Genomic DNA, 22,588 nt, shown 5'->3' with positions numbered 1-22,588 from the left:
TCCTTTATTGAGAGTGGTGAACACAACCTATTCCAGTCCTATAGGGATAGGAAACTGTGCAAGAGGCAATTCAAAAGACATTTAATGTTATATTTAAGCACCTAACTTCAAATCGGAAGAAAACCATGCTACTACAGATACATGAACATAAACACCCAACCTGGTGTGCAGTACTGAGGGTGCATTCCATTATTGGAGTATGTTCAACTCTGACTGTGGATATCACTCCTATACTGGTTAATTATACTGGGCACTACAAATGTAGGTGTTCCTACACCCCAAGGAGTTATTTATTCATGGGATGAGGGCATCATTGGCTAGGTCACATTTACTGCCCATCCCTAATTGCCCAGAGGGCAGTAAGAGTCAGCCACATTGCTGTGGATCTGGAGTCACATGTACGCCAGACCAGATAAGGATGGTAGTTTCCTTCTTAAAGGGCATTAGGGAACCAAGTGGGCTTTCCAACAATTGACAATGGTTTCACACTCATCATTAGATCCTTAAATCCAGATTTTTTAAAATTGAATTCAAATTCCACCATCTGCCTTGGTGAGTTTGAACTCAGGTCCCCAGAACATTATATAGGTGTGGGAGAAAAACAAACCACTTTGCCTGCCCACTACTTGCTCACAGAAACCTTTGGCTAACCAATTTTAGCCAAAGGGAGCCTACCCAGAATGCTACTGGCACATCAACTAGACCACACTCAGCTCAGAAGCTAACAGTGAAATAAAACATTTCCTAAACAGTTTCACGACTGAAGGAATATATCACCTAGATGATCTGCTAACTGATTTTCCTATCTTAAAATAATATCACTGCTTCTGAAGCCCCAAGGGCATTCCCTGTCTCCCCAGATACTCAATCCCCACAAAGCCCACACACACTAGATGGCACCAAGATACCTGACAAGAATGAACACTATCCTAGAGACCTATTAAAGCCAGGATGTTAGCCATTAGCACCCATTTCTGCACATTAGCTAAACCTCATGTTACAATTGTTAACTGATGGATACTGCTGGACAAGCAATTGTTTTCTATTAACTGTAACTGAAACTGCATTGTCTTGTAATTAGCATGTCACTATTGTAATCCTATAAGAACTGTCTGTAGCTGAAGCTTAGGGAAGAGAATCCTTGACTTAACTGTGCAAAGTGTCAATTTTGTTATCAGTCCAGTCAGTTTCTCTTCCCTGCGATATCATGAGAAACAAACCAGTGTTCGTCAATTTCACAATCTGTGTATGGCCTCTATTTGTAATTGGACAATTCTCCGACACTAGATCTCTGGATTAACAGTTGAAAAATGTGATGCTGAAAAAACACAGCAGGCCAGACAGCATCCAAGGAGCAGGAGAATCGACGTTTCGGGCATAAGCCCTTCTTCAGGAATGAGGCTGGTGTGCCAGGCGGGTTGAGATAAAAGGTAGTGGAGACGGGATTTGGGGGAGGGGTGCTGGGGATACGATAGGTGGAAAGAGGTGAGGGTGATAGGCCGGAGAGGGGGTGGGGGTGGAGAGGTAGGGTAGAAGATTGCAGAGGTAAAAACAATGACTGCAGATGCTGAAAATCAAAGACCGTTCCTTCCGTGACTACCTGGTCAGGTTCACACCCCCCTACGACCCACCCTCCCATTCTGGCACTTTCCCCTGCCACCGCAGGAACTGTAAAACCTGTGCCCACACCTCCTCCCTCACCTCTATCCAAGGCCCTAAAGGAGCCTTCCACATCCAAAGTTTCACCTGCACATCCACCAATATCATTTATTGTATCCGTTGCTCCCGATGTGGTCTCCTCTACATTGGGGAGACTGGGCGCCTCCTAGCAGAGCGCTTTAGGGAACATCTCCGAGACACCCGCACCAATCAACCAAACCGCCCCGTGGCCCAACATTTCAACTCCCCCTCCCACTCCGACATGAAGGTCCTGGGCCTCCTTCACCGCCGCTCCCTCACCACCCGACGCCTGGAGGAAGAACGCCTCATCTTCCGCCTCGGAACACTTCAACCCCAGGGCATCAATGTGGACTTCAACAGCTTCCTCATTTCCCCTTCCCCCACCTCATCCTAGTTTCTACTTCCAGCTCAGTTACTGTCTCCTTGACTTGTCCGACCTGCCTATCTTCTTTTCCATCTATCCACTCCACCCTCTCCTCCTTGACCTATCACCTTCATCTCCTCCCCCACTCACCCATTGTACTCTATGCTACTCTCTCCCCACCCCCACCCTCCTCTAGCTTATCTCTCCATGCTTCAGGCTCACTGCCTTTATTCCTGATGAAGGGCTTTTGCCCGAAACGTTGATTTCGCTGCTCGTTGGATGCTGCCTGAACTGCTGTGCTTTTCCAGCACCACTAATCCAGTAGAAGATTGCAGGTCAAGAGGGCAGTGCTGAATCCGGGGGTTGGGACTGAGATGGGATTGGGGGGGGGGTGAAGGGAAATGAGGAAGCTGGAGAAATCTACATTTTTTCCCTCTGCATTAACAGTCCAGTGATAACACCACAAGACCATTGCCTCACCCCCTTAATGTAGCAGTTCAAGGAGGCAGCTTACCACCACCCCTACAGGGCAATTAAAGATAGTCAATAAATGCTGGCCCATACCCCATGTTGAATGAAAAAAAAAATGAGATGTGCTGCATCACTGGGAAGAACACAAAGCAGTCTTCTTCACCATCCACCAAAGGTGTCCTGGCCAAAATTTATCCCTCAACAAGCATCATTATAACAGACCACTTGGAAACTTTTTCACAGTTGTTCGTGGGAGCCTGCATCAACTGGAAAATCTACTTTTTATTTTAAAATTCTTTAGCATCAGGCAAGCTGTCTTACATGCATGAGACCATTATAAAATGAAGTACTTGTGTTAAGGTAATGAAAGATAGAATTAGAGCACATGAACAAGTGTCTGATCTAACAATACACAGCGAATGCCTCACATAATATAGACGAATCTTGATTATCCGAACAAGATAGGCGGGCACTATTTCATTCAGATAATTGATTATTCAGTTAATTGATTTCCTCATGGGCTTGGAGTTTTCTGTGAAGTCTGTTCTCCGTTCAGAAGACTAGGCAAAAGCACACTGCATATGAGACCCTGCCCCCCACACCTCCCACCCCACCTCCCCAACCCTGTCTGCTCCCACCCTGCCCACCTCTGACCCCATCCGTTCCCACCCAGCCCTCCAGGGCAGCTGGACTGGACACCAATAGTAAGACTGCTGCTGCCTTTGTGGGCTAAGTCGCCAAATATCTCACACACACACACACCTTTTTGACAGGTTCCACCTTTGCCTGTACAGGACAATGTTGGAGAGATTTTCTGGGGAAGGGGGGTTTAGGGTTCACCCCTGTGTGGAACTCCAGGGAAAGTGTGAAGGGTGGGGGGAGAGAGGGGTCAGTCATTTGGAGACAGTGCTTGGACTGTCCAGGATTGTTCTTGGCAGCATTTCAGTGAGTCAAGTTTGTTTTTAATCATTGTACCTGTAAACAAAAGACGAGATCAGGGTTACAACGGCTCTTTGACATAGTGTTTCTATCGGGACCACGAGATCCCCTTTGGGTAATTCGATATTCAGATAACTGATATTCGGATAATCAAGGTTCCTCTGTAAATATTACTTATAAAAAAGTGTCATTCTATAATTCAGACTGAATGCATTAATCCATTGTATTAAACTGCTGATGCCTTCTTCTACTGGCATAAACCTGGCGGCACATATGCTCAAATTGTCCAACAATTCAAGGGTGCGGCAGTTATGATGTTCACTGCTACATGGTGTCAGTCTGAAGTATGCTTCTTTTACAGGTGAAGTCAAAACATGGGCAGGCACCTGTGGCAACATCTCACGTCAGGGAGGAACGTTCACAGAAGCTAACAGATTTCTGGTGAATTTTTGAGACAGTGCAGGTGGTTTCCCAGCAGCAGCAAAACAATTTACAACATCACTTTAGTTTCAGTAACCAACTTTGAGTAATAACAAGGCTTGCATAATTTGATTGGAATCAGTTTGTTCTTTATAATCCCAATGTTGAAGTGGTTTACATTCAGAACAAAGTTCTAAATAAAATGAAGTGAAAGATTGTGGATGTTTGAAAGTTGGCTCTGCTTCTCCCATCATCAGCGGCTATGGAGACTGTTCCAAACACTCTTTTACCTTTTCCACAATTGTTGATATCTCTGCCATTGCCCCATAACCTGCAACAGACAACAAAACACAGCAGTTACACAGTACCTGCAAAGTAACCTGCAAATGAATGGCAATTTCAAACATTTATTGCAGAGATGTTTAAAAGCAGCTGAGGTCATATCTGGAACTGCCACGTCAAGTGAGCAGGTTTAAAGCTAGCTCTCAAGCTTCAGTCTAATATTAAACCTATCTCGCAAAAGACCACCACCGCTGTGAAAGTTATGACTAAGATAAATTCAGAATGCCTCATGGGAGAAAGTTAAATAGGTCCTGAAAAAATTCCCACGCTGATTCTATTTTCATACATAGCTTGGTAGATACAAAGATAAAACATTACAATTAGAACAAGTTTATGATCATTTTTAACAAGCCCACAAGATGCTTAAATTTGAATTGGACAATATAGCCCCAACAGCTTGCAAACATAATAGCTGTTAAGGGGATACTGAACATTAAAAGAAGTTTGCCACTTTACCTAAATGACCCAATATATAACATGCCTAAAAGAAAGAAGATAAATCACACACCAGTATGCTTCATCTTTGCCACACTTCTTACAGAATAAAGCTACAAGGCAATCACTGTACCTGCGGGATTGTTTTTCGCAGCTAAAGTTACCCGCAGATTACCGCGCACCGAACATATTATAGGGAACTAGGAGGCTGTCAGGAAGGTACGTTTCCCATTGAAATGAAAGGCTTTGCTCCTATCCGTGGTTTCAGGCTTCTGCGGTAGGTCCTGGAATGCATCCCCCGCAGGTACGGGTGGGACTACTATACCTTCTTATATTAACTGCAATGCAGGGTTAAGTATTCCCCCACTTATCCTTTCTCTAAGTGCTGTCAAAATAAAGACAGTGAACAGCTGATGAGTCTTTCTTTTTTTAAAATATTAAGATTTATTAGTAGCACAAAAGTTTTTTTAAAAATCTAACAGGTAAAATGGTAGGAAAGTCCCAACTTCTCGAGCACACATTTTGTGCGATGTGGGAACTCAAGGGCACTTACCCTGGTAACACTAACTAGAAAGCATCACAGTTGCAAATGCTTGAGCTTTGGATTTCAAAACCTAATCACAACACCAGGTTATAATCCAACAGGTTTAATTGGAAGCACACTAGCTTTCGGAGCGCCGCTTCTTCATCAGGTGATAGTGGAGGACACAATTCTAAGGCACAGAATTTATAGCAAAAATTTACAGTGTGATGTAACTGAAATTATACATTGAAAAATACCTTGATTGTCTGTTGAGTCGTTCATCTGTTCAAATACCATGATAGTTTCACTTCTTTCATGTGTAAGTCACAAAACCTTTTTTTTTTTAAAAGTTGCATTCTCAGGTTAGCTGTAACAATGGGCGTCAGCTAGACAATATGTTGAAGATGTTAGCCCCCTGTGTTCTCTGTCTATGTCATGATGTTTAGATTGATTAGAACATAGAACATAGAACAGTATAGCACAGAACAGGTCCTTCAGCCCACGATGTTGTGCTGACCACTGATCCTCATATATGAACCCTGAAATGTCTGTGACCATATGCATGCCCAGCAGTCTCTTAAATGTCCCCAATGACCTTGCTTCCACAACTGCTGCTGGCAACGCATTCCATGCTCTCACAATTCTCTGTGTAAAGAACCCACCTCTGACATCCCCTCTATACTTTCCTCCAACCAGCGTAAAACTATGACCCCTCGTGTTAGCCATTTCTGCCCTGGGAAATAGTCTCTGGCTATCAACTCTATCTTTGCCTCTCATTATCTTGTATACCTCAATTAGGTCCCCTCTCCTCCTCCTTTTCTCCAATAAAAAAGTCGGAGCGCAGTTAACCTCTCTTCATAAAATAAGCCCTCCAATCCAGGCAGCATCCTGGTAAACCTCCTCTGAACCCTCTCCAAAGCATCCACATCTTTCCTATAATAGGGCAACCAGAACTGGAGACAGTATTCCAAGTGCGGTCTAACCAAAGTTTTATAGACCTGCAACAAGATCTCACAACTCTTAAACTCAATCCCCTGTTAACAAAAGCTAAAACACCATATGCTTTCTTATCAACCCTGTCCACTTGGGTGGCCATTTTAAGGGATCTATGTACCTGCACACAGCTTTCAAATTCAATCTTCCAAAATGCATCACCTCGCATTTATCCAGGTTGAACTCCATCTGTCACCTCTCAGCCCATCTCTGCATCCTGTCAATGTTCCGCTGCAGCCTACAACAGTCCTCTATACTGTCAATGACACCTCCAACCCTTGTGTCGTCTGCAAACTTGCTGACCCATCCTTCAATCCCCTCATCCAAGTCATTAATAAAAATTACAAACAGTAGAGGCCCAAGGACAGAGCCCTGTGGAACACCACTCACCACTGACTTCCAGGCAGAATATTTTCCTACTACTACCACTCGCTGTCTTCTGTTAGCTAGCCAATTCTGTATCCAGACAGCTAAGTTCCCCTGTAGCTCATTCCTCCTGACCTTCTGAATGAGCCTACCATGGGGAACCTTATCAAATGCCTTGCTGAAGTCCATTTACACCACATCCACAGCTCGACCCTCATCAACGTTTCTAGTCACAGCCTCAAAGAACTCGATAAGGTTTGTGAGGCATAACCTGCCCCTCATAAAGCCGTGTTGACTGCATTTAATCAAGCCATGGTCTTCCAGATGGTCATAAATCCTATCCCTCAGAATCCTAACACCTTGCAGATGACAGATGTGAGACTTACTGGTCTGTAATTGCCGGGGATTTCCCTATTTCCTTTCTTGAAGACAGGAATTACATTTGCCTCTCTCCAGTCCTCAGGTATGACTCCAGTGGAGAGCAAAGATGCAAAGATCTTTGCAAGTAGTGAAGCAATTGCATTTCTCATTTCCCAAAGCAGCCAAGGACAAATCTGGTCCGGGTCTGGCGACTTGTCAATCTTAATGTTTGACGAAATTTTCAGCACATCAGCTTCCTCTATCTCTATCCATTCCAGCATGCACACCTGCTCTTCAAAAGTTTCATTTACCACAAAGTTCGTTTCTTTCATAAAGACAGAAGCAAAAAACTCATTTAGGGCTTCCCCTACCTCCTCAGACTCCACACACAAGTTCCCTATGCTATCCTTGATCGGCCCTACTCTTTCTTTGACCATTCTCTTACTCCTCACAAAGTGTAAAATGCCTTTGTGTTCTCCCTAATCCGTTCTACCAAGCCTTTCTCATGCCCCCTCCTGGCTCTCCTCAGACCATTTTTGAGCTCCTTCCTCACCTGCTTGTAATCCTTTAGAGCTGAGCTTGACCCTAGTTTTCCTCCACCTTATGTAAGCTACCTTCTTCCTTTTGACAAGAAGCTCCACCGCTCTACTCATCCAAGGTTCCTTTATCTTACCCCTTCTTGCCTGACTCAGAGGGACATATTTATTCATCACTCACAACAACTGTTCCTTAAACAGTCTCCACATGTCTATAGTGCCTTTACCATGGAACAATTGCTCCCAGTCCATGCTTCCTAACTAATGTCTAATTGCATCATAGTTTCTAATCTAAAAAGTGAGAAAACAGAGTTTCACATGAATTCATGCAGTACAATGTAACTCTGCAAGTACAAATTCACCCCACAAAATGTGTGCATGTGGGTCTTTGTCTGTCTGTGTGTGTCTGGGGTGGAGGGGTTGTGAGTATCTGTGAGAGAGTGTATATGTGTGTGCACGAGTGTCGAGTGGTCTAAGTCACTGAGAGGATGCCTGTGTGGGTGTGGGAGTGCATGTGTGCATGTCTCTGTGTATAGCGTGAGAGAGAGACAGACAGAGACAGTGACAGAGGAGAGAGAGAGAGAGAGAGAGAGAGAGAGAGAGAGAGAGAGAGAGAGAGAGAGAGAGAGAGAGAGAGAGAGAGAGAGAGAGAGAGAGAGAGAAAAAACGGTGGTCACCTGTAATGTGACATGAACCCAAGGTCCCGGTTGAGGCCCTCCCTATGGGTACCGAACTTGGCTATCAGCCTCTGCTCAGCCACTTTTCACTGCTGCCTGTCCCGCAGTCCACCTTGGAGGATGGTCACCCGAAGGTCTCGGGTCAAATGTCCTGGACCACTGAAGTGTTCCCCCAACTGGGAGGGAACACTCCTGTCTGTTGATTGTTGTGCGGTGCCCATTCATCTGTTGTCATAGCCTTTGCTCGGTTTCCTCAATGTACCATGCCTCAGGGCATCCTTGCCCACAATGTATAAGATAGACAATGTTAGCTGAGTCACATGAGTACCTGCCACTTACAAGGTGGGAGGTGTCCCCACGGATAATGGCAATATCCACGTCCACACTCTGACACGTCCTGCAGAGCCGACCATGACAGGGTTGTATGGAGTTGTCCTGAGAGCTGGGCAGCTTGCTACGAACAATGATTTGGCGGTTGTTTAAAAGCAAGCAGTGCAGGAGTGGGGAAGGTCTTGGCGAGGCGCTCATCCTCATTGATAATGTGTTGCTGGTCATGAAGAACATGGTGCCGGTCCCATTCCTCCTCATCTGAGCAGATCCAGTGGACGCGTAGGGCTTATCCATAGGGGATGGCTGTTTTAATACCCATGGCAAGGAGTCACTGATAAAACTACACAGTGACATCAACAAGTTTCATCCCACCATCAAACTCACCATGGACTACTTTCGACTATCTTCAACACATGCATCTCCATCAAGGATGGACACTTCAGCACCACACTCTACCGCAAACCTGCAGACAACCTCACAATGCTACACTTCGCCAGCTTCCACCCAAAACTTATTAAAACAGCCTTCCCCTATGGTCAAGCCCTATGCGGAAACCGGATCTGCTCAGATGAGGAGGAACGGGACGGGCACCTGGAAGTACTCAGGGATGCCCTCACAAGAACCGGGTACGATGCCCAACTCATCGACCACCAGTTCCGACATGCCACAGCAAGAAACCGTAATGACCTCATCAGGAGACAGATACTTGCTGCAACCGATAGGGTACCCTTCATTGTTCAGTATTTCCCAGGAGCTGAAAAACTACGCCATGTTCTTCGTGACCTGCAACACATTATCAATGAGGATGAGCACCTCGCCAAGATCTTTCCCATTCCTCCACTGCTTGCCTTTAAACAACCGCCAAACCTCAAACAAATCATTGCTCATAGCAAGTTGCCCGGCTCTCAGGACAATTCCATACTGTCACGGCAGGCGCTGCATGACGTGTCAGAGTGTGGACACCTCCCACCTTGTATGTGGCAGGTACCCATTTGGCTCAGCCAATGTTGTCTATCTTATACATTGTGGGCAAGGATGCCCTGAGGCATGGTACATTGGGGAAACCGAGCAAAGGCTATGACAACAGATGAATGGGCACCGCACAACAAACAGACAGGAGTGTTCCCTCCCAGTTGGGGAATACTTCCGTGGTCCAGGACATTCGACCTCGGACCTTCAGATGACCATCCTCCAAGGCAGACTTCGGGACAGGCAGCAGCGAAAAGTGGCCGAGCAGACGCTGATAGCTAAGTTCGGTATCCATAGGGAGGGCCTCAACCGGGACCTTGGGTTTATGTCACATTACAGGTGACCACCATTGCACTATATAAACACACAGACACTCTTACACACACACACACACACACACACACACACAGGCAGCCTGAGACTTAGATCACACTACACTCATGCACACACATGTACACTCTCTCTCACAACCCCCCACTCACAACCCCCCACCCCAGACAGGCAGACAGACAAAGACCCACATGCACACACATATTTTGTGGGGTGAATTTGTACTTGCAGTTACATTGTACTTTGCTCAAAAACTGCATGAAAACTCTGTTTTCTCACTTTTTAGATTAGAATCAATCTAAACATCATGACATAGACAGAGGACACAGGGGGCTAACACCCTCAACATATTAGGTAAAAACAATAACTGCAGATGCTGGAAACCAAATTCTGGATTAGTGGTGCTGGAAGAGTACAGCAGTTCAGGCAATTTCGCTGCTCGTTGGATGCTGCCTGTACTGCTGTGCTCTTCCAGCACCTTCAACATATTGTCTAGCTAATGCCCATTGTTACAGCAAACCTGAGAATGCAACTTTTAAAAAAAGGTTTTGTGATTTACACATGAAAGAAGTGAAACTTTCTTGGTATTCGAACAGATGAATGACTCAACAGACAATCAAGGTATTTTTCAATGTATAATGTCAGTTACATCACACTGTAAATTTTTGCTATAAATTCTGTGCCTTAGAATTGTGTCCTCCACTATCACCTGATGAAGGAGCAGCGCTCCGAAAGCTAGTGTGCTTCCAATTAAACCTGTTGGACTATAACTTGGTGTTGTGTGATTTTTAACCTAGTTCTGAATGTTGATAACATGCTGCCTTCTTGAACCATTGGGTTTGCAGTTGTCATATCTGCTGCCTAGACCAAAGCTAGGTGGTACATCTGGTTTCAATGCATTCTTTACAACTAAATGACATGGTAAACTATGTTCGAGGATCATTAAGAGTCAACCACATTATTGCGGGCCTTGGGTTACTTGTAGGCCAGACAGGTAAGAAGAGATCTCTGCTAAAACATAGTGAATCAGATGAGTTTTTATGACAATTGACAATGGTTACACTGTCATGAATGCCTGGTTAGAAATATAGATTTGGTTGAGAAATAAAAATAACTAGTGAGGTTGAATGCACATGGATATTAAAAGATAAAGATTTATGAATGACACCATGGCAGCTGGCAGGAAAAAGATATGCCTGAAAGGGGACATGGAAATGACACTTATATGCTATTAATTAAATTGGTGTACAGCATAAACAACAAGATATAAAGAATCGCTTTATCACTTAAAGGGAGGTCTGAAAAGACATACAGCAACATCCTACTTGGGCATGAAAATGAAATAGCAATTTCAAGAGAATACAGGAACATTTCACTGATAACAATGTCAAAGATCCTTATCATACACCATCACAAACCAGAATTACCAGAAACAACACTCAAAGACAGAAGCAAATACGAAAGACGAAGAAAGAGGATTTGAAGAAACAGAGCTATTATAAAAGAGAATCTAAAAGTCTTCAATAGACATATAAAAGGGTAGTAAAAGGAGTGAAGCTGAATGTGCACCAGAAAGTGGAGGCAGGAGGACATGCATCTGTCTTTACCAAGGAAGTTGTTGTTGCACAGGTCTTGGTTAAACAAAAAGAGTTCAGTCACTTGAAAGGTTTAAAATTGATAAAGGGGAAATGTCAAATAAACTTTCTGTACTTAAAGTGGATAAGATAACAGGACTAGATGTGATGCATGCAAGGATATGGAGGATAGTGAGAATGGAAATTAAGAAGGCACTATAATTTTCTGCACACTTAGGGGTGGTAATGGGACAGATGAATAGCAAATGTTATAGGAACAAATTACTGCAGATGCTGGAATCTGTACGGAAGACAAATGTTGGAGATCACTGCGGGTCAGACAGCATCCATGGAGAGACATTAAGCTAACATTTCAAATCTGTATGACTCTTCTCTAGACTTGAAATGTTAGCTTGCTCTCTCTCCATGGATGCTGTCTGACTGGCTGTGATCTCTAGTATTTGTTGTCTTCAGCAAATGTTATATCTTTGTTCAAAAAGAGTAAAGATAAGCTGACCATCTACAAGCCAGTCAGTTAAACCTCAATGGTGAAGAAGCTTTCATTTAGATCAAAATTACTAGACACTTGGGCAAATGTGGATAAATGACGGAAAACTAGCACAGATTATAGGATAGATAATGGCATTGTGGTATTATCGCAAGACTGTTAATCCAGAGACCCAGGTACTGTTCCGTGAACCTGGGTTCACAGCAGATGGTGTAATTTGAACAGAGTAAAACCTGGAAGTAACAGTCTAATGATGATTGTGAATCCATTGTTGATTGTTGGAAAAAATCCACCTGGTTCACTAATGCCCTTTAGGCAAGGAATCTGCCATCCTTGCCTGATCTGGCCTACCTAGGACTGCAGAGCAATATTACCTCTCGGCAATTAGGGATAAGCAATAAATGCTGGCTTGGTCAAAGACATCCTCATCCAGTGAATGAATAAAAAAAAAGGGCAAGTCATGTACGGTATACTGCAAGATAGAGTTAATGGAATACAAGAATAAAAGAATAGTTAACAACATGAATATGAAATTTGCCAATTGACGAGCAATGAAGAATAGTGGTGAATGATTGTTATTCTGACTGGAGGAAGGTTTACCACGGAGTTTCCCAGAGGTCACTGTTAAGACCAACAACCCAGACCATTGATCACAGGGCTCAATGTTAGTCTCAGCAGATGATATAAAAATACTTGGGCATATCGTGAACTGTGAAGAGGGTAGCATGAAATATGAAGTGGACATAGACAGGTTGGTGAAATGACTAGCAAGTAGACAATGAAATTTAATGCAGGAAAGTGTCAAAGTGAATGTTTTTGGGGAAACAAAATGTGGACAGACAATATAAGATGAAGAGTATAACTGGAGAAGAGGTGTAGGAGCAGAGGAACGTGGGTGTAGAGTGTATAAATCACACTTGATTAAATGATAGACAGAGTTTTTCTTAATAGGGACAGAGTGTAGAAAAGCAAGGAAATTATATTGAACTTGCATAAAATACTGGTTTGACCTCAACCAGAACGTTGCATCCAGTCTGGGCATTGCACTCGAGGAAGGATGTGAAGACATTACAAAGAATGCAGAAAATATTCACAAGAACATTTTTTTTGACAAAGAATTTCAGATATGTCAATAGATTATATAGATTTGATATAGTTGTAACTGAGTTCCTTGGAACAATAGTTGGAAGGAGATTCTTTAAAATTTATTCATGTAATGTGGGCATCACCAGCTGAACCAGCATTTACTGCCCATTCCTTTATGCCCTTGAGAAGGTACAAGTGTGCTGCTTTCTTGACCTGCTGTAGTCCATTTCTTTTAGGTAGACCCACCATGATGTTAGATAAGGAGTTCCAGGATTTTGACCTAGTGACACTAAAGGAATGATGATACAGTTCTGACTAAGATTGGAGTGTGCTTTGGAGGGGAACATGCAAGTGGTGGTATTCTATTGCATCTACTGCACTTGTAATTCTCAACAGTAGTGGTAGAGAGATTGGGAGATGCTGTCAAAAGGGCACTGATTGTTTGATGCTGTGCATTTGGAAGTGGTACACACTGGTACTACTGAGTGTCAGTGGTGGAAAGAGTGAACGTTTATGAATGTCAAATGGAATGCTTTGTCTTGGATGGTATCATGCTTGGGTGTTGCTGGAATTGCACTCATTTGGGCAAATAGGGAAATTTCCATCATGCTCCTGACTTGTGCCTTGCAGATCATGGATAGGTTTTGGGAAGTCAGTACTCACTTCAGTATTCCTTGCTTCCAACTTGCTCTTATATCCAGATTATTCATAAGGCTAGCCCATTTCACTTTCTAGTCAATGCTAATTCCCAAGATGTTGTTAATGGAGCAGTGATAATAATGCCATTGAATGTCAAGGGACAGCGGTCAGAATCTCTCTAGCAGTAAACAGTTATTGTCTACCAGTTGTGTGGTACAAAGGTCACTTGTCACATATTTGCTCAAATCTGGATATTGTTCAGAACTTGGCCATGGACTGCTTCAGTATCTGAGTAGCTGTAATGGCATTGAACATTATGCAAACATCAGTGAACATTTCTGACCTTATGATGGAGTGAAAGTCATTGAGGAAGAGCTGAACTCCAACAACCATAGCCATCTTCTTTTGTGCCAGATATTGCTCCAACCTGAAAGCATATTTTCCCTGGTTCTCTCTGACTCCAGTTTTACTAGGACTCTTTGATGGCCTTGACGACCAGAGCAGTCACTCTCATTTCAACCCTCAATTTAGTTCTTTTGTCCATATTTAAAATATGGCTGTAATCAGCTCAGGGGCTGAATAGCCCTTGCAGAACCCAAAACTAGTACTGGTGAGCAGGTTATCGCTAAGCACATGCTGCTTGATAGCATTGTCGATAATACATTCCATCACTTTACTGATGATGTTGGATTTGTTCCACATTTTGCGTATAGGATATTATTGGGTAATTTTCCACACTGTCACACAGATGCCAGTGTTGTAGCTGTATTGGAACAGCTTGGAGTACAGCTAGTTCTGGGGAACAGATCTTTAGTGTTATTGGTTGAATATTGCAAGGGGCCACAGTCTTTGCATTATCTAGAGTCCCCAACTGTTTCTTGATATCAGATGAAGTGAGCAGAACCTCTAGAACATGCTGAAATTGATCATCCATTGACGTGTTGTATTCCTGGATGATTAAGGATAAGAATATTTTTACAGTTTCTTCCTCTAGTGAACTGTTTAATTGTCCACCACCACACATAACTGGATGAGGAAGGACTGCAGAGCCTAGATCTGATCCACTGGTTTTGGAATTACTTAGCTTTGTCTTGCTGCTTGGCATTCAGATAATCCTATTTTGCAGCTTCACCAGGTTGACAAATCACACTTAGGTATGCCTGGTGCAGCACTTAACTTGCCCTCATGCATTCTTTATTGATTTAATAGTATTGAAATCATGAGCAGCTGAATGAATAAATAGAGAGACATTATTCCCATTGGTGGAAACATTGAGAAACAAAGGACACATTTACAGTAATTGACAAAAGAAACAACTGAAGTACGAGGAAAATCTTTTTCATGTGATGTTGGCTAAGATCTTGAATACACCGAGAGACAAGTTCAACTGAGACATTCAAGGGGTAATTAGATTCATATCTAAAAATGAAGAATTTGCAAAACATTGGAAGGAGATAGGGAGTGGCATTAATCGCTCAATCAGGTCCAGCACTGACAAACAGATCAAATAGTCTCCTGCGCTGTGAACATTCTGTTTCTCTGGTCTTTCATACTTACAATTTTCAACAGCCGACAACAACAGAATACTGTGGTCTTATTAGCATGAGCAAATTATTAGTGTATCGAACAACGTCAAAGTATCTATAGCCAATGCAATCAATTCATTGCCAATGTAGGAAAGGTGATAACGGTCAGATAATAACCTTTTGGCGATAGTGGTTAAGGAATAAATACAAGCCAAAACAAAGCAGAGACCTTATTTTCTACAAGATGGCACCTCAGATTTAACCTCTCCAATAATGCAATATTCCTTCAATACTGCAGTTTCTGGATTCTGGATTATGGGCTCAAGCAATAATATGATTCTGGATTATGGGCTCAAGCTTGAGAACTAGGCCTTGAATCTACAGATGTCTGACTCAAAGTCAAAGAATGCTACTAATGAGCAATCAAAGAATGATTGACTAGCACAAGCCACTCAACATTTCAATTTAATGACAACTTTTTGGCTTTGATCTATTACCTCCCTTGAGACATTCACTATATCTTCAGATATTCAGTATTTGCTATATCTTCTATACACTTAAGCAAAGTTTTATGTTGCTGACTACAGGATATTGAGAATCTAATGTATGGTGCTTAAATTATTTGGACCAAGTTACATCCATAAACAGTTCAAAAATGAAATTTTTTTAAGCGTTCAATTGAATTTGTGTATGAATTAAATTAATTAGAGAAATTAAATTTGAAGTAATAATTCAAATTTGCAAAATAAATATAAGAAAAGTTCATGGCTGAATTTTGACCACATTTTCTTTGTGGATGTTTCACTGGAATCAATTTGGCTGGAGTGGTGTCAGCAGTGGACTCTTGGCTCATAGGCCTGTTGCATGGCATCCTGGAACAGCAGCAGGGCATTAGCTGCAGCAATGGGGAGTAGGGACTCTCGGCTGCAGTAGGCTTGGAGCACGGGTGGTGTCCAGAACGGAAGTTCCTGAGTGCAGAAGGCCCAGAGCGGGGACCTTGCAGAACTCCAGGAACTATGTTTGGGACCCCAGCTGATGAACTCTATTTAAATACTTTCTTTTTATTCTTTTGTACCTCAAAATGGAGCCGGATTGTGGCGACTGAATGATTTATTGTCACATATGTCTCAGAAGATACACTGAACACTTTTCATTTTATCTCCCTAGATATGTGTGACAATAAATCATTCATTCATTCAGCATTCTCATTTCCCTTTACTCCTTAAGCACTCATACAGTAATCCAAAGTGACAAAAAATTATAAGCGTAACTGCAGCAAATTGGATTTTAAATAATGTGAACTATTTAACACCAATAAAGATCCAAGTATATCATTGGCCATCTAATATTAAAATGTATCATTTAGGTCAATGTACTGAATTTCATTGTACTTCTCTTTGACTTCAAGAGTCAAAGTGGGACCTGCAGTATTCACAGGGACTAAACCAAAACTTATAAAAATGTTTTGCAGAGCACAATCCTTAAATGTTTTGAAATGGAACAGATTTATAATAAAATCCTGGTTTGTATTTACAAATCGTACTAAACTGTCAATTGAAGTCAATTAGCTTTCTGGTAAATTTACTCAATTCTCATATCCATACAAAACTGACTTTTTGACAGACAAAATTAGGCAATAAGTTACAGGAAACAGGTAATATAGAATTTGATCATAGCAGTAGGTCTTAAGGAGCAACTTAAAAGAAGGAGAGCTAGAAAGACAGAGGTGCTTAGGGACAGAATTCTAGAGCTTTGGGTCTTTGCAAACACCAACGAAGTGGCAATTGAAACATCAAAATTGAAACAGAGTTGGCATCAACAAAACTTAAAAATTTGATACCATCTAGGTCAAAGTGGGTTGCTTTATTGGTACTCTATCAGTGTTCATTCCCTTCACCATCAATACACTGTGGCAACTCACCAAGGTTCTTTCACAGCATCTTGCGTGTCTTTGCCATTTAGAAGGTCAAGGACTACTGGCATCCACCCTAATTTTGGAGTTATTTTGCCATTCTTGCACTGTCACTGAACCAAAATCCTGGGATTCCTTTTCTAACAAGATTGTGAGGTTACTTTCCCCACGCGGATTGCAGTAGCTCATCACCACATTTTCAAAGTAAATTAGACATGTGCAGCCTTCCAGTGATGTCTACATCCCACGAACAGATCAATTAAAAAGGCATCATATTTAGACATATTACCCTGCAGCTCTACTCAGTACAAAAACTCTCTTTCACAGCTGTCCTATTTAGATACAGTCATAAGTCAGGGTTTATTTGCTTATTTATTTATCGAACAGGGTTTATTTGAAATCACAAACTTTCAGAGCGCTGCTCCTTTATCACCTGACGAAGGGGCAAGCGTTCCAAAATCTTGAGATTTCAAATAAATCGGCTGGACTATAACCTGGTGTTGTATGACTCCAAGATGGAGGACAGGAAAAGATTGTGGCTGCAAAAGCTGCTCCTTTTTTGAGGTATTTTGGGTGTTGTAGATGATTTCCTCAAAGTCGAGGAGGAACAATAACTATTTTATATACTGTTGCATCATTTTCAAAGTTTGGAGGACAAAAAAAATCAAAACAATGGCACTTTAAAAAGGAAGACAGGCAGACAAAAGCAGCAACCGCATGGTCAGAAAAAAAGCCTACACTGCTGTCTGACGCAGCAGTGAATCTGCAGTTACTGCCTTTGCCTTTTTTTTAGAACAACAAGACGGTTCCATTTTTTGGGTCTGTGCATTATGAAGGAGCAAATATGGTCTTTAGTAGACTTATATGCTCTTGCTGTCAGATGTGAGAGTTGAGGGAGAAATTCCACATTACTAATGATTATGTCTGCAGAAAGTGTCTTTGGCTGCGAATGTTCTCAGATCGCATGGATTGGTTGGACCGGCAGTTAGAGGCAATGAGGAATTTACAGGAGCTGGGGGTGTGAAGGATGGCATTTACAGAAAGGGAGAAAAGCTGTAGATACAATCAGGAAGATGGGTTAACTCCAGGGAAGGTAGGAGGGGCAGGCAGGCAGTGCAGGGGTTTCCTGTGGCTATCCTCATCTCAAACAAGTGTGTTGTTTTGGAAAATGTAGGTGTGATGGACTCTCAGGGGAACGTAGCACAAACAGCCAAGTTTCAGGTACCGGAATGGATCCAATGTAATGAAGGCTTCGTTGGGTTACGAGTGATCAATTATGATAAGGGATTCTCTAGTCAGAGACACAGACAGATGCTTCTGCAGCCGGAAGCGAAAATCAGAATGGTGTGTTGCCTCCCTGATGCCAAGATCAAGGATATCTTGGAAAGGGTGCAGGATATTCTCAAAGGGGAGAGAGACCAGTAGGAAGTCATTGTATACATTGGAACCAATGACATAGGAAGGGAAAAGGATGAGGTTCTGAAGGGAGAAAATAGAAAGTTCAGCAGGAATTTAAAAAGAAGGTCCTCGAGGTTGAATGCATGGCTGAGGAGCTGGTGCAGGAGAGAAGACTTCACATTTTTGGATCACTGGAATCTCTTCTGGGGTAGAAGTGACCTGTACAAGAAGGGTAGATTGTACCTGGCTTGGAAGGGGACTAATATACTGGCAGGAAGATTTGCTAGAGCTGCTTGGGTGGATTTAAACTAGTAAGATGGATGGGATGGGTTTAGGGAAATAGAGAGAAAAGGGATTAATCTGAGACTGGTACAGCTGGGAAAAGGAGTCAAAAAGTCAGGGCAGCCAGAAACAAAGCAGAGAACAATGTAGGATTGATAAATTAAACTGCATTTACTTCAATGCAAGAGGCCTAATAGGGAAGGCAGACGAACTCAGGGCATGGTTAAGACCAGGGGACTGGGATATCATAGCAATTGCAGAGACCTGCTCAGGGATGGACAGGACTGGCAGCTTAATGTTCCAGGGTATAAAAGCTATAAGATGAATTAGAAATAGAATTCTTACAGTGTGGAAACAAGCCCTTCGGCCAACAAGTCCACACTGACCCTCCGAAGAGTAACCCACCCAGACCCATTACCCTACCCTCTCTTTACCCCTGACTAATGCGCCCAACCTACACATCCCTGAACACTGGACAATTTAGAAAGGCCAATTCACCTAACTTGCACTCTTTGGATTGTGGGAGGAAACCAGAGCAAACCCACACAGACACAGGGAAAATGTGCAAACTCCATACAGACAGTTGCCAGAGGCTGGAATTGAACCTGGATCTCTGGCACTGTGAGGCAGCAATGCTAACCATTGAGCCACCGTGCTGCCTACAAAGGATAAAAAGGGAGTGCAAGAGAGGAGGGGGAGTAGTGTTTTTGCTCAGAGAGAGCATTATGGCTGTACTTAGGGAGGCTATTCCTGGGAATACATTCAGGGAAGTTATTTGGATGGAACGGAGAAACAGGAAATGGATGATCACCTTATTGGGATTGTATTATAGACCACCCAATAATCAACAGGAAATTGAGAAACAAATTTGTAAGAAGATCTCAATTATCTGTAAGAATAATAGGGTGGTTATGGCAGGGGATTTTAACTTACCAAACATAGACTGGGATTGCCATAGTGTTAAGGGTTTAGATGGAGAGGAATTTGTTAAGTGTGCACAAGAAAATTTTCTGATTCAGTATGTGGTGTACCTACTAGAAAAGCTGCAAAACTTGCCTATTCTTGGGAAATAAGACACGGCAGTTGACTGAGGTGTCAGTGGGGGGGCACTTTGGAGCCAGCGAGCATAATTCTATTAGTTTTAAAATAGTTATGAGAAAGGATAGACCAGATCTAAAAGTTAAAGTTATAAATTGGAGGAAGGCTAATTTTGATGGTATTAGGCAAGAACTTTCAAAAGTTGATTGGGGGCAGATGTTCACAGGTAAAGGGACAGATGGAAAATGGGAAGCCTTCAAAAAGAGATAACAAGAGTCCAGAGAAAGTATATTCCTGTTAGGTTGAAAGGCAAGGCCGGTAGGTGTAGGGAATGCTGGATGACTAGAGAAATTGAGATTTTTGTTAAGAAAAAGAGGGAAGCATGTGTCAGGTACAGACAGCAGAGATTGAATGAATTCTTAGAAAAGTATCAAGACGGTAAAAAAAGAGGGAAATCAGGAGGGTAGAAAGGGGACATGAGAGACATTTAGCAAATAGGGTTAAGGAGAATCCAAAGGGATTTTATAAATATATTAAGGGTAACTAGGGAGAGATTATGTCCCCTCAAAGGTTAGCAAAGCAACATATGTGTGGAACCACATGAGATGGGGTAGATACTAAATGAGTATTTTGTATCAGTGTTTACTGTGGAGAAGGTCATGGGGAGGTATAGAATGTGGGTAGATAGATGGTGACATCTTTAAAAAATGTCCATATTTCAGAGGTGGTGGTACTGAATGTCTTGAAATGCATAAAAGTGGATAAACTCTAGGACCTGATCAGGTGTACCATAGAACTCTGTGGGAAGCTTGAGAAGTGATTACTAGGCCCCTGGCTGAGATATTTGTATCATCGATAGTCACAGATGGAATGCCGGAAGACTGAAGGTTGGCTAACTTGGTGCCACTATTTATGAAAGAAGATGGGAAGGAAAAGCCAGGGAACTATAGACTGGTGAGCCTGACGTCAGTGGTGGGCACGATGTTGGAGGGAATCCTGAGGGACAGGATTTACATTTATTTGGAAAGGCAAGGGCTGATTAGGGATAGTGAACATGGCTTTGTGCGTGGGAAATCATGTCTCACGAACTTGATTGAGTTTTTTGAAGAAGTAACAAAGAAGACTGATGAGGGCAAAGTGGTGGACGTGATCTATATGGACTTTAGTCAGGCATTCGACAAGGTTCCTCATCGTAGACTGGTCAGCAAAGTTAGATTTCATGCATTACAGGGAGAACTTGTCATTTGGATAGAGAACTGGTTTGAAGGTAGAAGACAGAGGAGGGTGGTGGTGGATGGTTGCTTTTCACACTGGAGGACTGTGATCAGTTGTGTGCCATGAGGCTCGGTGCTGGGTCAACCGCTTTTCATTCTTTATAAATGATTTGGATGTGCACATAAGAGGTATAGCCAGTAAGTTTGCAGATGACACCAAAATTAGGGGTATAGTGGACAAGCGAAGAAGACTACCTCAGGGTACAACAGGATCTTGATCAGATGGGCCAATGGGTTGAGGAGTGGCAGATGGAGTTGAATTTAGATAAATGTGAGGTGCTGCATTTTGGAAAGGCAAATCAGGGCAGGACTTAATGGTAAGGTCGTAGGGGGTGTTGCTAAACAACAAGACCTTGGAATGCAGGTTCATAGTTCCTTGGAAGTGGAGTCGCAGGTAGATAGAATAGTGAAGGTGGTGTTGGTTGTGCTTGCCTTTATTGGTCAGTGCATTGAGCATAGGAGTTGGGAAGTCATGTTGTGGCTGTACAGGACATTAGGTTAGGCCACATTTGGAATATTGTGTGCAATTCTGTTCTCCTTCTTATCGGAATGATGTTGTGAAATGCGAAAGGGTTCAGAAAAGATTTACAAGGATGCTGCCAAGGTTGGAGGAATTAAGCTACAGGGAGATGCTGAATAGACTGGGCTGTTTTCCCTGGAGCGTCGGAGGCTGGGGGGTGACCTTATACAGGTTTAGAAAATCATGAGGGGCATGAGTAGGGTAAATAGACAAGGTCTTTTCCCGGAGTGGGTGAGTCCAGAAATAGAGGGCATAGGTTTAGGATGAGAGGGGAAAGATTTAAAAGGGGCCTAAGGGGCAATTTTTTCACTCAGAGGGTGGTGCGTGTATAGAATGAACTGCCAAAGGAAGTAGTGGAGGTTGGTACAATTATAGCATTTAAAAAAACATCTCGATGAGTACACGAATAGGAAGAGTTTAGAGGGATATGGACCAAGTGCTGGCAAATGGGACTAGATTAGGTTAGGATATCTGGTCGACATGGACGACTGGATTTTTTTCATGGGGTACATCTCTATGACTGTATGACTTTATGATATCTGACCTTGTTCACCCAGTCCAACACTAGCACCTCCACATTATGGCTATTTAGATACAGCAGTATAGGATTTCTTGAAGTAGATTGCTGTTCAAACCAAATAAACAAGCTGGGAGGAACACACTCTCCTCCCAACCAAAGTACACTCTTGTCAACTATATAACAAAGACAATTTATTTCAGCCCAAACTGGGTGCAAAAACCACAGAACCCTAATCTAATTGCATTGCATACATTATTCAGGAGTGATTTTCCTTTGGAACTTTGCTGTCTTATTTGCATCCGTACTGATAAGACCCCTAAATTTCTGGATTTATCACTGCAGAGAAATGTAGAAAATTAAATGTCCTAGAAAAGAAATAAATTTTAATAGTTGCCTATTAAATCTTTTTCAAATAACTTCAGTAGTACTAAACTTGAGCAACAGATGAAAAACAGCTTTTGAATTAATCCTACTCCCTTACTCCTTCCCCATAGCTCTAATTTTTTTCTCCTTTTCAAATATTTAGTCAATTTTACTCTGAAAGTTATTACTAAATAGGGTTCCACCCTTTTTTAG

General features: G+C 42.5%; 1 protein-coding gene across 1 annotated transcript in view; it reads right to left on the bottom strand.

The window, feature by feature from the left end:
- Nucleotides 1–4,001: 4,001 nt before the first annotated feature.
- ppcdc (phosphopantothenoylcysteine decarboxylase) overlaps nt 4,002–22,588 on the bottom strand; it is a 74,403-nt gene continuing 55,816 nt past the window's right edge. Inside the window, exon 5 of the mRNA XM_072553080.1 lies at nt 4,002–4,205. Within this exon, the coding sequence (XP_072409181.1) occupies nt 4,135–4,205 (71 nt within the window). The 3' untranslated portion in view covers nt 4,002–4,134. The remainder of the gene's footprint in view (nt 4,206–22,588) is intronic.

The sequence above is a fragment of the Chiloscyllium punctatum genome, chromosome 33 (genome assembly GCF_047496795.1).
Source record: "Chiloscyllium punctatum isolate Juve2018m chromosome 33, sChiPun1.3, whole genome shotgun sequence".
In the NCBI taxonomy this organism is placed as follows: domain Eukaryota; kingdom Metazoa; phylum Chordata; class Chondrichthyes; order Orectolobiformes; family Hemiscylliidae; genus Chiloscyllium; species Chiloscyllium punctatum.
The sequence above is the reverse complement of the archived record's forward strand: the minus strand, read 5'-3'. Positions and strand labels throughout refer to the sequence as shown.